Below are 15660 nucleotides of genomic sequence, written 5' to 3'. Positions count from 1 at the left end.
AACACAAAAAACAGGAGCAAACCAAAGGCGGTCCAAAAATGGAGCAGGCAGAAAACAACAGAACAGGCTAAACGACGAGCTGACAGGAACAAAACCAGACACAAACACCAACATACATACAAACTGACGGCACCAGGACACAAAATGATCTGACAAAAGACAAGGGGAAGACAAAGACTAAATACACAGGGTAACGAGGAAACAAGAGGCAGGTGACACAAGGGCTGGGAAACAGGTGGAAAACATCAGGTAATCACACAGGCGGGAAAACACAAAGTAAAGCTAAACAAGACGAGACAGAACAGATTATCAAAGTAAAACAGGAAACAAGCAAAATACAGAACAGACACGGACTACAAAAATAAAATACACACCACCCATAACAATTACATTTCACATAAAAATAAATCAATTAAAAATCATCCATGATCCTGTTTAAAGGTGCACTATGTAATACTGACAGCTAGTGTATAAAATAGTTACTGCAGTACAAATTCAAAATACTTGAGAGAGTTGTCTCCCCCGACCCATCCTCCCCAGACTCGAATTTCATGGAGGTTGCCAGGCTGAGACCGCAGCATCCACAACAATGTTCCTAGCCAGACATTACTTCACAGCACAGCTGTAGCTAACGTTAGATGCTGGCTATATTGACAATCATAAAAGCCTATGCTCACACGGAGCTCTGTACCCATCTGATAGACACACTTTTTTGGCTTAGAATTATGGTAGGAACTGCTAAAATTACAACAATCTCGTTGTCCTCTCCACCCTACAGACAGACACACTTCCTAGGCTTAGAATTACAGTAGGAACAGCTAAAACACAACAACCTCGCCGTCCTCTCCACCTGACGGACAGACACGCTTCCTCAGCTTAGAATTAGCTATCATTACGATAGGAACCGCTTAAAATAACACTAACGCTACCTTGCCGTCCTCTCCACTCGACTGAACACACTTTATTTGCTTAGAATTACGGCAAGAATTGCTAAACACTCTGCAAACTCACGGTCCTCCCGATTTACAGCGACTTAAAATAACTCACTGTTGTCGGCTCCGGCCGCTGAACAGGCTACACGTTGTAAACAGCCGTGGCCCGCTTGCCTGGTCCTCTGGTAAGGTTAGCAGTTAGCGGGGTTAGCATGGGTTAGCATTAGCATTAGCCAGGACCAGTCAGAATCACTTTACAGGCTTAGTCTCAATTGTTTTTGCAAGTAACCAACTTGGGTACTCTAGCCATATAATTCAATGTGAGTTCACGAATGTTGAAATGACATCAAATGCTTGTCCCTTGTAGCCGTGATAAATTAGCCTGAAGCTAATGCTTGCCTGTTCAGGAGAAAATTAGTAAATTCTGCGTCCTTTTGGGCTCTAAGCTGTCTCCATCTTTCAAATACATATCCAATATTTACCTGGGGTTTGGTCAACCCGGTATATATATATATATATATATATATATATATATATATATATATATATATATATATATATATATATATTGCACTGGTATCGGATCGGTACTCCGATACGCAAGTTCAGGTATCAGAAAAGAAAAAATATGGTATCGGAACAGCTCTCATTTTTATTACATATTCCATCTATTGAGAACATGGGGCATACAATTGAAAACTTTAGATTAGTTCACTTTAAAAGTAATTACATGTTTTTGTTAGACTCCAAGGCTCAAAAGGGATCTTAAAAAGAATAAAGAGATTATGGTGTCCTAGTTTAATTGCCTGTTGTTGCTCTTGAGTTCACGGACCTGATGCCGTTACCTTGACCGGCAGCTGGATTTTCACAATATTACAAGATCACGAGAGAATCGTGGGATCACATATAACACGAAAATCCATCTTGTCAGGCTTCAAGTGAATGTGTTTGTGTCCGAACAAAAGCAGATCAAACCAATCAACATCCAGTAAGGAGCTGCTGGCAGCTACGGGCGAGGTTTAGGCGTATGTGACGGCCGCGACTGTTTGTTTAAAACAACAATGGCGGATATGATAAAAAGATGGTTGCCATCCTTTTCTAAACAATTTCCAATGGCAGCTTTTTAGATGGTTCTGTGTTAAAAAAACATCTGACGCATCAGGTTACTACCAAAACATTTCTCTTTTCTGAAAATGTTCCTCCCTTTCACCGCATAATCTTTTGTCTGTCTATTCTTGTATTTCTTTCCTTTATATTGTGCATAGTCTACTTGGATTGTCTCCGTTCTAAACAATAAACCTATCTACAGTACCTTCTTGGACATAAGCCAACACATACAAGTAGATGTGGAATCTCCATGAAAACCCTTTGAGCATGTTGAGAAGTTGCTGGTGTACTCCATGGTTCTGAAGTGTAGTCCGCAGCAACCTTTCTAGTAGGCAGGAACATGCACCTGTCAGCTGGTGAAGAGACTGTTGATTGGGCCTAGTTCAGAGGCTGGGGTCTTAAAGTAGACCCAACTGTCCAGTGTGAACATATTTGCTCTGTAAATGCACTGAAATGCATTGATTTGTACCATAGCCTTTCAAATAGACTGTGGCGGGGAGAGAAGGGACTCTAAATGATGACTTTAGAATCTCTAAGAAACAGCTTCTCTGCTGAGTGAGAGGGTTAAGCTGAAGCTCATTTTATAGCAAGTTAGCAAAGTTGAAATCATCTGCACAAACACATGACTCATGTCTGGGAACTTCAGTCAGGCTTATCCAGTGGTATAAACTGCAGCTATCGTCAGTGAACCATGTTTTCCCACATTATGTATTTTCTGAGTCATGTTACACTAAATCAAAAAATAATCTTTTTTGGATTTCACTGTTCAAAGTAGGTGTTGTGTTAATAATTGATGTAAAAGACTAATTGTTATATTCTTCACAGTTTCATGTAACAATGATAACCTGGACTACGACGGAATAATAACCGTTTATTAGCCCAACAGCATATCTTTACAGCAGCATGACTGTACTACATCATAAATGGAAACTAAAGTTACCCAAGATCAATCAGGTGTATGTCAACCACGGCTCTAATAGTAGCCCAAAATACACAACACTGATGGATCTAGCGATTGTTCATCTACCTTGAGTCATTTTTTAGCAGTTGCGTTCAGTTTTTTCTCTGTGGCATGGTGCTGTACAGTTGTGCTGTATGCTACTTACTTACTTTTACCTCTTTCACACCAATTACCTGGGTGGAACCAGGGTTATTTGACCCGTGTTCAACCCTTTTTTGGTCAATTCCAACCAGGCCAGTCAACACAGGTTGATTCCTGGTCATTAGAATTCAGATATGACCTGGAAGCGATGCATACCAATATCCTCACATGCTAGAAATGGGCGGGGGTTACTCAACATATTTAATGAACAGCGTTTGTTGTTGTGTACTCCAATCCAGCTATACACCACCAGAACTAGTGTTTTGTACTTGAATGCCTTATTGTACAGCAGGCTCGTTGCTGCAAGCTCGGCAAGAGAAGAGAGAGAGAGAGAGAGAGAGTGTTGCGGAGCTGTGAATGAGAGAAATACTAATTTTATTTTCTGATTGTTTCAGAGCGATTACGTTCTAAAGCACAAATAAATAACCATCAAACAGATGATTTTGTGGAGACAGGCGCTCTTGTGTTTTCATTCTCCTCTGCATTTAATTCATTGCAAATGCAGCAATAAACAAGGAAGTAGGCTACTCTATTGATGGTGGAGGGCCGTGGTCTGTTATCATAGCAGATGAAGCTACACGAGCCAGTACACAATTTCAGATGTCTGGATCGCAACAAGTTCCAGGTACGCATGTTGAAGACATTGTTTCCTGAAGATGAGGCTGCTGCAAAGTCAACAGAGGCCATTCTGCGAGCTGTGAGTGATTTACTTGACAAGACGTCGAAGTCCTCAAGTGAGCATGGAAGCTATCGCCGCCTACGAACTTTCTCTGGGTTCCAGCTGGAGAAGAGCAGTGTGACCACTGCAATAAGGCTGCACAAATTAAACCAGGTGACATCCTTTACTGTCAAACTGGGAAAACAACAAATACAATGGGATTAAGAAGGCTAGTCTAAACATAACTGTTGTGTGCATATAATGAATCTCTTCTGATTTTATGTTTGTTAGACTACTTATTAGCTATAGGGCCCTACAGTGTAATGTAATACAAGGATAACCAGAGCTTTTCACATCTTGAAGTTTGCAGGCCAGAGTAGCTGGAGAAATTTGCTGAAGCTTAAAAAGTGGGGATATTGCCAGCCAAGAAAATTCGGAGTAGTGCACAGGAGGAAGAGAAGGAGGGAAATGAAGAAGGAGAAGGCAGTAAACTGGAGAGACCAAGCGGGTCAGAGCAGGAGAAGACCACTGAAGGAGATGCAGAAATAAGTGAAAGAGAAGAGGGAAAGGAAGAATTGACTGTGAGGGATGAAGAGGAGGCTGCAGATTCAGAGAGAGGGACAGAGGCAGAGAGTGATCAGGAGGAGGCAGATGAAGATGACAGGGAGGAAGAGGCCTGCAGTTAGCCATGAACCACATGGTATGTTTGTATTATCCTTCCATATAAATTGCAGTACAGTAGCATAACATGTAATGTCACTCAGTAAAATTACTTTTTTTTCAGTTTTGGGCTATTTCTATTTTGTTGTATATGTTATAGGGTTAGATATGTAAAGATTTACATATATACATAGATTATCTAATGATGTTTTACAGTTTCTCTATCATAGCATTTGTTTGACCTTTTGTTTGATCATAATTACTGATAAAATAAGAGACATTCTTTTCTATGTTCTGTTCTATTTGTCTGTATCAGTAAATATGATCAAGCCATTTAATTAAATTTCAGCTAAATTCAATTTTTTTTATAGTATCAAAACGTAACAAGAATTCACTCTTCTCAAGACACTTTACAGATAGAGTAGGTCTAGTTCACACTCTATTATTTACAAAGACCAAACAATTCCCCCAAGAGCAAGCATTTGGTGCAACAGTGGCGAGGAAAAACTTCCTTTTGGGCAGAAACGTCAGACAGACCCAGGCACTTGGTAGGCAGCCACCTGCCGCTGCCGGTTGGGACACAGAGACAGATTCAGATATAGAGAATTATGATTCTAAATAATTATAGCAGTTGGTATGATGAACGGTGGCAATTATAGTAACAGTGAAGATAATGGAACTATGACTAGAAATAATAGTGCCCTACAAAGGCAAAACGCCGTAACATCATGTTTGGTCAAAAATGAGTTAATGTCATTTTTGGGTTATTTGAGACCTCCTTTATCATGTGAATAAATATCGTGAATAAATTTGATTGTTTTAACGAGAAAATAAAGGGCTATGGCAACCGTAACATCCAAAACGATACGAGAAACCACAGCAGAACGCCATAACAGCTGTTAAGGCTCTTTGCCTTTGTTCCGGCACGCTGAAGTTGAGTTAAGGTGTTCTGACTTTGTTTAGCCAGGCATCAAGAGAGATGTTACTGTGCCGCCGTGATGTGACTGTACTCTGGCTTTGTCATACTGTCAAAGTTTGCCGCTTTTAATTGTCACCAAACCACGTAACATACACACGACACATCTTTGAAATAAAGTGGCGATGGTTCAGATCTGTCAACTTCAGTGACAGCCCGGAGCTAGCTAAATTTAATCTGTGTCACGTAGCACTAACGGTGATGCTGACACACCTCCTCACTTGGCGGAGCCTCACATCAGACGCCGAAAACCAATTATTAAATACACAGGCATCCTACCTTTCCATGCAATCCGATATAATCCATTGAAGATATAATCCATAGCAATGCAAGTCATCTGCTGTATCCACAACAATCCATATGTGTTTGAGCCATATTTCTTTCTTGCAGGTGTTCAAGTCAAATCTTACACAAATCCATAATAGTACTAAGCTAGTTATCGCTAACGTCCGTACAAAGTAGGCTAACCTAAATGGTCAGTCAACTCTGTCTATGTTATCTCAGAATTAAAAAGTAGTAATCCAAGTCGAGTTCGTTGACTGTGCATCAACGGTGGCCCTTAACCCTTAACCAGGGGAGGTTCTAGGATCAGACCTTTAGGGGGGCTCAGCCCCTAATGAGAATATGACACGGATACAGTGCCTTGCAAAAGTGTTAAACATAATATATTTATTGTTAAACAATACATATACCTTTGTATTCAATTATAATTAAATTATCTTTATTGATACGATATTTCTTGTATTTATTTATTTACATAATGTACTGCAAAGTAATTTATTTGTCATACTGTTTAACTGTGTTAGTGTTGCCACACTATCCTGATCATTATAGCACTAAATAAGAACAACCAAAGGTCTTCCATATAATTTAAAACAAATACCATGATGACTAGACATTGGTTAGGTGTTCTTATAATGGATGTAAGTATGGTGAACAGCAAGCAAATATTGATTATATCAGTTACTGCCTTTTGCCTTTGCACGACTCCTTGTTTTTGGCACATGATACAAAGGCAGAGTACAGTAACTGCCAAACAAGGGTCAAAGGTCAATTTTGAGCTCAAGATTTTTTGCATACAAACATTTCTTCATTATAGCAACTAGTTGTCAAATTTAGTCCTACCTATAATACATTTGTCTGGACAAAACAGAAAGTAAAGTCATTTTTCTCAGTTTCACATTCTAGCGAGTTAAGGTCTTTTGCCTTTGCAGGGCAGAATAGTTGTAGCAGTTCAGGGCTTAGCAGGGTGTTGCAGGGCATAGTAGGGCATAGCAGTGCGTTTACATATGGGGGTTCCCATGTACCGTCTTCCCCTGCCATCCTGCCAAGATCTCTCGCTACCCCTTTGCCACCCCATGTAAAATTTTCTAGATCCGCCACTGATTATTATCCTCCCTAAGTGGACTTCCTCACTCTTTAGTTGAAAGCCCAGTGCATCTCATACAGACGCTAAAGGGTGCCTTGTGCATGGGCATCAAAAACTGAGGGCCACCGACCAAGCTGCCGCATTTGACAAGTTGGGAGTGAGAACGGGTTGAAATATCTGCTGTTTGGTTACTCTGTTTCTGTTATGACTGTCATCTAACAGATATAAGCATCACTGATTATGGTGGTTACTGTTCTACAAACATATTGGAACTGTTAGGGAGTTGTTTTAATGTGAAGGAGCAGCAACATTTCCTGTTGCTATTACAAGTGTTGCATTGGAAGAAGACCGCGTGGCTTTTATTGTGAAGCAGTCAAGGGAAATGCAATCTATTTGTCAATGGCATTAGCACCTATTGTCTGGTGAAAAGTATATACTCCTACATAACAAGACCTGAATATGTTGGCCACCTTTCGTAGGTGTTTCAGTTTTAATGATAGGAGGGAATGTTAGAAGAAACAGACAGTGAGGCTGTTTTATAGTTTAATGGAAAACCAGAAATGAGATCACATCTCAGTGCAGGTATGCCAGCCACATGAAAAGTCAATAGTTTTTCTGTAGTTAGCATACTGGCACCCATATTCTCTAAACTATATCCCTTCATTACGGAGTAGAAACCACTGTCAATGAAATGTCTCTCTTGTAATTATTCTGCCAGAAGTGACTATTTCACCTCTGCAAAATTCAGCATTTTTCACCTCCCCGTACAGTGAGTGAGTTGAATGCAAAGTGGTTGGGGGAGGGCCAGTACAACCACATGGGTGTGCTGCTAGAAAGCATCCCCAGTTGAGCTGTGGCAGCAGTAGAGAAACTCCAGATGTTTGAGCTTCTTAGAAAAATACAATCTCTGATGAGCCAGCTTTAAACCATTTCTAAACATTGCTAATTAAGGTTAGCAAATATTCTAGTTCCAAGAAATTCTAGGTTTTTCACATTCCTGTTTTCCTGGAAATTTCAAAAAGTAGTTATGCACCCTCTGCTTACTCAAAGTATCCCTATTATTATCATTATCATTATCCCTATGGTTTTCAAAATGTAAAGCTAAGGGTTATTATCACTGCAACAGCTCACAAGATTAGACAGCGTCCTCCTATATGTTTATTTGGTACCAACCAGACTACTACATCAGCAGAAATGTTTCTTGGATAAAAAAAAGAAAAAAAATCCTTTTTCAGTTATTTCAAATTTAGAACTAAATTACAGGTCATCAGCCACTATGGTGATAATGTACACCCCTTTGTGTGTCTTCTTATCTCTCTGTTTCTTCCTTCAGGGACATCGATCATCCAATCAGCTGACCTGTTCTCCAACACCTCCTGCAATACGTCCTCCAATGATTCAACATTCTGTTCTCCTGTGGATGAAGGAGTTGGGGCAGGAAGTCCATATAAAGCTCTGGAGATGTTTTTTATTGCCTTGGTTACAGGATCTCTGAGTTTTGTGACTGTCACAGGAAATATTTTAGTCATGCTGTCCATCAAAGTAAACCGCCACCTACAAACTGTCAATAACTATTTCTTATTTTCATTAGCATGCGCTGACTTGATAATCGGTGCTTTCAGCATGAATTTGTACACAGTCTACATTATCGTTGGTTACTGGCCGCTTGGGCCGGTGGTATGTGACTTGTGGCTAGCTTTAGATTATGTTGTCTCAAACGCTTCAGTGATGAATTTATTGATCATCAGCTTTGATCGTTATTTCTGCGTGACAAAACCCCTCACATATCCGACAAGGAGGACAACGAAGATGGCAGGGTTAATGATCGCGGCAGCATGGATCCTGTCGTTCATCTTGTGGGCTCCCGCCATCTTGTTCTGGCAGTTCATCGTTGGACAGCGAACAGTGCCACCTGGAGAGTGCTATATTCAGGTACAGTAAATACAACTTAACTGATCCTGGACAGAGAGGGATGAAGGGGTTAAGAGTCAGTGGGGGTCCGGGGCCTTGTAAATGAGGCTTGCTGCAAAGGGGAAGAAACTGTTTTTGTGGCGTGAGGGTTTGGTCCTGATGGACAGCAACCTCCTGCCAGAGGGAAGGGGTTCAAACTGTTTGTGTCCGGGGTGAGAGGGATCGGCTAAAATCTTTCCTGCCCACCTCAGTGTCCTGGAGAGACGGCAGATTGCAGTCAATTACCTTTTTAGCAGAGCTGATGATACGCTGCAATTTGCCCTTGTCCTTGGCAGTGGCAGCGGCGTACCAGATGGTAATGGAACAGGTGAGGATGGACTCAATGATGGTGTTATAGAAGTGCACCGTCATTGTCTTTGACAGGTTGCCGCAGGAAGTACATACTCTGTTGGGCTTTTTTGATAAGGGACTTGAAGTCCTGGGAGATGATAGAGTACAGGAAGCGGAAGGACTCCACAGTGTTGACTGTGGAGTCACCAAGGGTGATGGGGGCTGTGTCCTTCCGGAAATCCACAACCATCTCCACTGTCTTCAGAGCGTTTAGCTCCAAGTTTTACTGACTGCACCAGGTCACCCGATGGTCAGTCTTACACCTGTAGACAGACTCATCCCTGCCAGAGATGAGTCCAATTAGATGGGGAGATGAGTCTGCCTACAGGTGGGGGATTGACCATCTGATATATTCAGGCGCCTTACTGCCCAAAACTGTTGATCGCTCTCGCTACACATCTGCCTCTTTGTCTCTACTCTCTGCCTCACTGTCTGACTGAGGTCAGTGTTCATTTGCAGTATAGCCTATTGTGCGGAGGTATGCACTCAACAGTTGTCCTCCTGTCTAATGTAATGTTAGAAGCTACTCAAATAGAAATGTATAGAAAATGAATAGGGACGTAATATATTTGGCCCATTTGCAGAGCTGCAACCGCTTCCACTATAATAAATGAGTGAGAGCAGTGCAATAGTGTTGCATATGCCCCAAAGAGATCAGCTCTACAAACAGTCTTCTATTTATATTTTTTACAGAGAAATATGAGAGCAGAGGATATTAATGAACGTGTGAATTGCGTACATAATTCTGCAGCGGCGTCGGCCTCCATACCATTGTAAAATGTCACAGCAGCTGAGTGTCCGATTGTTTCTTTCAAAAGTCCAATAATTGTGATGACGTTCATAGACGAGGTGAAATAAGGAGGGATTGATGCTGTGGATAATGAAGGACAAGCAAGTATAGATAGCATACCTGCCTGTTTAGGCACAATGTTTTTAGTGGTCTCGGCTGTCACTGCAAAATTACCTGTAATAGTAGGCTAGATTATTATGGAAATTTTATGACCCTATCTAATGCAACCACTGATCGGGGTATCTTGAATATACAAAACCTTTGCCTAAATAGTGCCCTTTCCTAAGATACAGCTGATTCTGTGGTGTTGTCAAATATGATGCCTGCAATGCGCCATAGGAGGATCAATTGAGGCGCATTAATTGAGGAACGTCAATTGAAGCGCATCAAATGAGATGCGTCAGTTATCGCTTCCAGTGCATTTGAGCCTTAATACTCTAATACCTCTAATGTATATTTATGGATGTGCAAAATATGAAATTTTTAATATACTGCAGCGCAATACAATACCACCTCTAACTACAACCTCAAAGATGAACAGTTTAAACCAAAACTTTACGAAGACAGGATTGATTTCAGGTATGTTGTATTGGATTGCATTAGACTGTACAAGTGTGACTACAAAACTGTTAACTCACTGTATAAATCAAATGCACATGTGTAGAAATTCTATGTAGATCATGGAAGGGTTTCTTTCTTTCTTTCTACAGTTCCTTTCGAACCCTGCAGCAACGTTTGGGACGGCTATAGCAGCATTCTATCTTCCTGTCATTATTATGACAGTCCTGTACATCCACATTTCCCTTGCCTCCAGGAGCAGGGTGTCCAAACACAAACCAGAGAAGAAGGAGAAAAAGGGAATTAAGTAAGAGCATCAAAGGAATCAAATGAATGGCATTATACAAGTTACAACAAATAACTTCATAAAAGAAAACAAAAACAAAGGACAAGTTAAAAAATAGAACCTTTTCTGAATTTGTAGTTATAATTATAACTATAAACCTTCATGACCCTCACCACGGACTTCACCTTAAATTAATGCCGTCCTTCTACCTACCCTCGGAACTTTATATCAAGAAAGTCATGTGACTGACCTTAGAAGGCTTGGCTTTTTAAGAGCATCCAGCATGCTGTGAGTGACAAGAGATGGCGGTCATTGTTTGACTTCAAAGATCCATAGTTCTAGTCATGACTTCTGATCTCTTTCAACCTCACTAAGAGCATCATCAAGCTCTTCACCCTTGGATGACTAGTCACAGTCGCAAGTCCCCTCTATCTCTTCTCTTCTCTATCTTTCAAGCAGCTGAGAGGACAGTAGAACCCAGTGGGGGAATAGTTCCGACCACCCAGCACTGTTAAGACAAAGAAAGCCAGAAAGGCTGTAAGTGTGTAAAGTAAGTCCTTAACAACCTTAGTGGACACAATATCTGTCAGTCTACTTCCCCTCTTAGAGTCCTGCATGTCCACAGTTGCTATACACCTTTAATGAACTGAGACACAAAGGGATGTCTCCCAACTGAAAGTCCTCTCAATACCTTATGAATGCAAGAAATGGCAACATACACAGAAGCAACTGAAGGAAGCAATAAACCATGGGGAAAGAGCATGTGTCTGGGTCTAGCTGCTTACTTTGACACCATTTAGAGTACATCCACCATTTCTGTTATAGTTAGCATGTGTGGAAGGAGCTCTAGCATTAACTGTGGTCTGCATGACAGCTTTGTCCAATTACAGAGGGAGTAGAGTTAATGGTTTGGGGTGCCAAATCAGACCACCTGCCTGTAAAAGGAGATCTGCCCTGACCGGCAAGAACCACAGTTGACAACTGTAGGACAACTGGAGGAGTAGTAGAAACCAATAGAATTAGATGGAGAATCAAAAGCAGTGGTAGAAACAGAGCATCTCTGGGAGCCCCCTGAGCCCTCAGGGAAAACCAGCTCTCACAATGAGTTATTTCAAAAAATATCAGTCCAAGCTCTGCCAAATCGGGACCACAGTAAAGCTACAACCTCCAGATGTAGCCTACATTTGCGTGGAAGGGGGCCCATCCTGGAAAGGAGATCTATGGCCCGATTATTCACCCCGGGAACATACACTACTCTGATGGACACCAGATGGTAAAGGCCCACCACAAGAGCTTGCTGGCTACCTGGAGACAGCTAAAGGGATCTGGTTCCCCTCTGGTGATTTATGTGGTACACAGTGGAGTTGTCTGTTCTTACTAGGAAAATACACAGCGCGGAAACCATGTACAATCCTTAGGGACACAAGGCACCTGCAACAAATTGACAGATTGGTTATTGTGGAGACCCGAACACAGTTATGGTACTCACAGTCTCGGATGAGGTGAGTAAGGCAAAGAGACAGATGGTGAGCCAAACCTGAGGTCAGTCACATGACTTTGTTTCTATGGATATTGAGGATAGAAAGATGGCACCATTCAAGGTGAAGACCATGGTGACTGAGTGACATTGACATAGATCTGTTTTAGCTTCCATTTTCCATGTAATCTCTCTGTTAACAGTTTATCTTGGTTGACATTAAAATTAAATGATGTCTTGAATGATGAAATCTTTATACTGAAGATGGTTGTAAAATGTTTTATTGTCTCCACTAACAGGGAAGAACAACTGTGCTGAGCTTGAATTTGGTTAGTTACAAAGGATTCCAATAGGGCTGCAGTCATAAATTCTTTTAGTAGTCGAGTATTCTTAAAATTAACAGCTAACCAGCTCTGTGTCCCGGCAGTGTGTGAGCTCCCTCATCCGCCAAGTCCACCGAGTGATGCGAAACCAGGGGACCCCTGCCGGAGTTGGTGGTTGAGCTCTCATCACAACTAGCAATCATATTAATTTTACGTTAAATGATAAAGTTACCATGTGTCCGGACAGCTCTGTCAACTAGGTGGTAACGTTAGACTGGATGCTTTCTGCTTAGATGCTGATGCATTGACGCAGGGCTTTTGTGGTCAGCTAGTTCGGTTTTACACACCGGGCAGAGTTTTCATTTAGTTTCAGCTTGAAATGAACCCAAAATTTAGACACTTTCTGTTGTTTTCTCTGACCTGTCTTCCTCACCCCTGCCATGCATTCGCCATGTCACCTGTACACACAACACTGTAAGCACGTTGTGTGACAGTAATAATCATCCGTGCGAAAACACAGTGGACTGTTAATACATAGTTAAATGAATTATACGAAGCTTCAATGCCAAGAAATTTGCATCGGTCATTTTTAGTAATCAAATTACTCGAGGAATCGTTTCAGCCCTGGATTCCAATGATGATCTACTTTCACTGCAGAAAAAAGTTGAAAATGTACATATAAACTTTTTGAGCCACTTAAATACCGCACATATTATACTTCTCTGCTGTCCATCTAAATGCCCTGTATATTCCAAAAAACACAGAAACACCAAACATATGTCTAAATGTGTGTATACTGGGTGTTTCTAGGTCTACAGTATGTTGAACACTATATTTGGCGATATGTCGAGTTGTTTGGATTCAGATTCAATCATCACCCTCCTTGTAAATGGTTTTAATGTATAGGTGACATTTTTTCTACATTTTGTAAATCTTTTGCAGTTTGCATCTATTATTATCCAAATAATTATATCTGCTTTTACTGTAGCTAAAACTTTACAACTTCCAGAAAAGGAGATTTCTGTGTTCAACCAAAAGAGTTGGTCATTAAATCACAAATTGGCACCAGATGCATGTCAACCAGGCTATTAACATTGATTAATCATGTGCCCAATTTGCTGCAGAATGAATTACCATAATATCTTCACAATTAATGATTCATGTCCATTTGTGGATTTTTTTAAATGTGCACATTTGATTATGCAGAGATGTTCTAATGATGTATACTTTCTGGAAAAAAATGCAATTCTAACTCTTTTCCAGAACTCCCAGCTTGATGAAGAGTCACCTGTTAAAGCAGAACAATAACAATGAGACCAGTCCTCAGGCCAGTCCCCGCTCTACGCCCAAAGTCAGTCTAGACTCAGCTACCACTGCGCTGGAAGCTGTGAAAAATGGCAGAGTGGAGGAACCAAAACCTGTTCAGCCACAGCCTCTAGCACAGCCCAGTCCAGGACTCACACAGGTACTGACTTGTACACAATTAACATCTCGGCTTTTGTACGCCTACCAGACGTTAAGCAGTGTGACCGATTCATAGCTTCAATGTCCATGGGCAATTTACTGTGTGGTAGCTGTATCTAATCTGAAGCTTCATAGTTAGCATATTGTTCTATCTATCTATCTATCTATCTATCTATCTATCTATCTATCTAGGAAAAAGAGAGCTCCAATGATTCGTCCACAGCTTTTATTCCCCACACAGAACCAAAGGACAACACCAACAACAAGGTGATATCTGAGGTTGGTGTTCAAAAGTTTCTTTTTTCCATTTCAGGCATTATTTCCAACACATAACTTAAAAGTATATTGTGATTGGGATTTAAACAATTTATAATATTATCAAATCATATCTCAAACAGGTCTAAACCACAGAGGCTAAAACTAAGTTTTACCTCTCATAACAGATGGAAGATGTTAAAGTAGACTGCATGTGCTAGTTTGGAGGGGAGGTAGACATTAAAGGATGGATACCCGAACTGAGCCCGTTGGGACCCGTCAGGACCCGACGGTATCTGACGGGCTGGGCCGGGTTCAGACAGATATTTAGAAAATATGTTACAGAAAAGAGACAGAAGGACAGAAACAATATGGTGCTTTGACAGCATCACATTAGAGACATATGTGGGAGGGTTGGACCATTCCAAAATGTTTCATGCATTTAAAGGCCAATTATCTGATGAAATGCTGTGACCAGATAGAGAGGGACATTCCGATAGAAAAAAAGATGTTGGAGGTTGTTTTTAATTTTTAGATATGTCCTTGTGTACGTGAATGTGTTGTTTGAGCAGTGCTGTAGTACATGAGTCCGGTCTCAGTCTCAAATGTCTTTCTATTGTCTCGGAATTGTCTCAGACTCGTTGGTATTTGCACTCGGACTTGGCCATTGGTCAGTTAGTCTCGACTGAGTCCAGCAATATGTTTTTTTTCTATAGTAACTTCCACCTTCAAAATAATCAATGGATGAAGCGCGCTTGTTCAGAAAATGGGGCTTGACATTGAGCGCCTGTTATGTGCCTGGCTGGGTCATATACCTCTGCCCATCACACACACACAGAGGCATTAATCATTTTAATTTTAGCTATAGGCACAATGTTGGCGAGCACTTAGTACTATGGATTCTTCAGGACAAGTAATAAGTTCAAGAATGGGAACATGCCATTTCTTTTAGTGACATGTGTTGCTTGTTACAGTATTTGTTACATTCTGCACCATTGGCAGCCCAGAATGTTACTGTTACATCATAAAAAAGACTCAACATCTAAAATGTGACATTGCACATCAACTTAATGTGACTTAAGTGAAATTGCTATACTTAAAGTAAATAATATGGCCTAATTTGATCCTACAGTGTTGTTATTCTGCACTTGCTTTTTGGTCATTACAAATAATAATGCAAAATGATAATCTTAAAATAGAAAGATATACTGTCTCTTGCATCACATAAATTAAGGTAAGTAAGTGGTCCTGAAGAAGATTCTTTTTTTTCTGTCTTGGTCTGGACTGTCTCTAATTTGGACTCAGTCTTGACTTGTTTGTTTTGTTTACTTTTTCTTCAATTTTAAATTTTTTTGTTGTTTTAAATTACTGTAACACAAGGTTCTAAATATCATTAGGGAAC

At 40.7% G+C, this 15660-nt stretch overlaps 1 protein-coding gene across 1 annotated transcript in view; it reads left to right on the top strand.

Moving 5' to 3' along the window:
• The window catches only part of chrm4a (cholinergic receptor, muscarinic 4a), a 57725-nt gene that overhangs the window by 32795 nt on the left and 9270 nt on the right, over nt 1–15660 (top strand). The window contains exons 2-5 of the mRNA XM_031302402.2: nt 8138–8736; nt 10606–10760; nt 13803–14004; nt 14196–14282. Coding sequence (XP_031158262.1) covers nt 8138–8736; nt 10606–10760; nt 13803–14004; nt 14196–14282 — 1043 coding nt within the window. The remainder of the gene's footprint in view (nt 1–8137; nt 8737–10605; nt 10761–13802; nt 14005–14195; nt 14283–15660) is intronic.

This window comes from Sander lucioperca, chromosome 24 (assembly GCF_008315115.2).
Source record: "Sander lucioperca isolate FBNREF2018 chromosome 24, SLUC_FBN_1.2, whole genome shotgun sequence".
Lineage (NCBI taxonomy): Eukaryota > Metazoa > Chordata > Actinopteri > Perciformes > Percidae > Sander > Sander lucioperca.
This window is presented reverse-complemented; position numbering and strand designations above follow the sequence as displayed.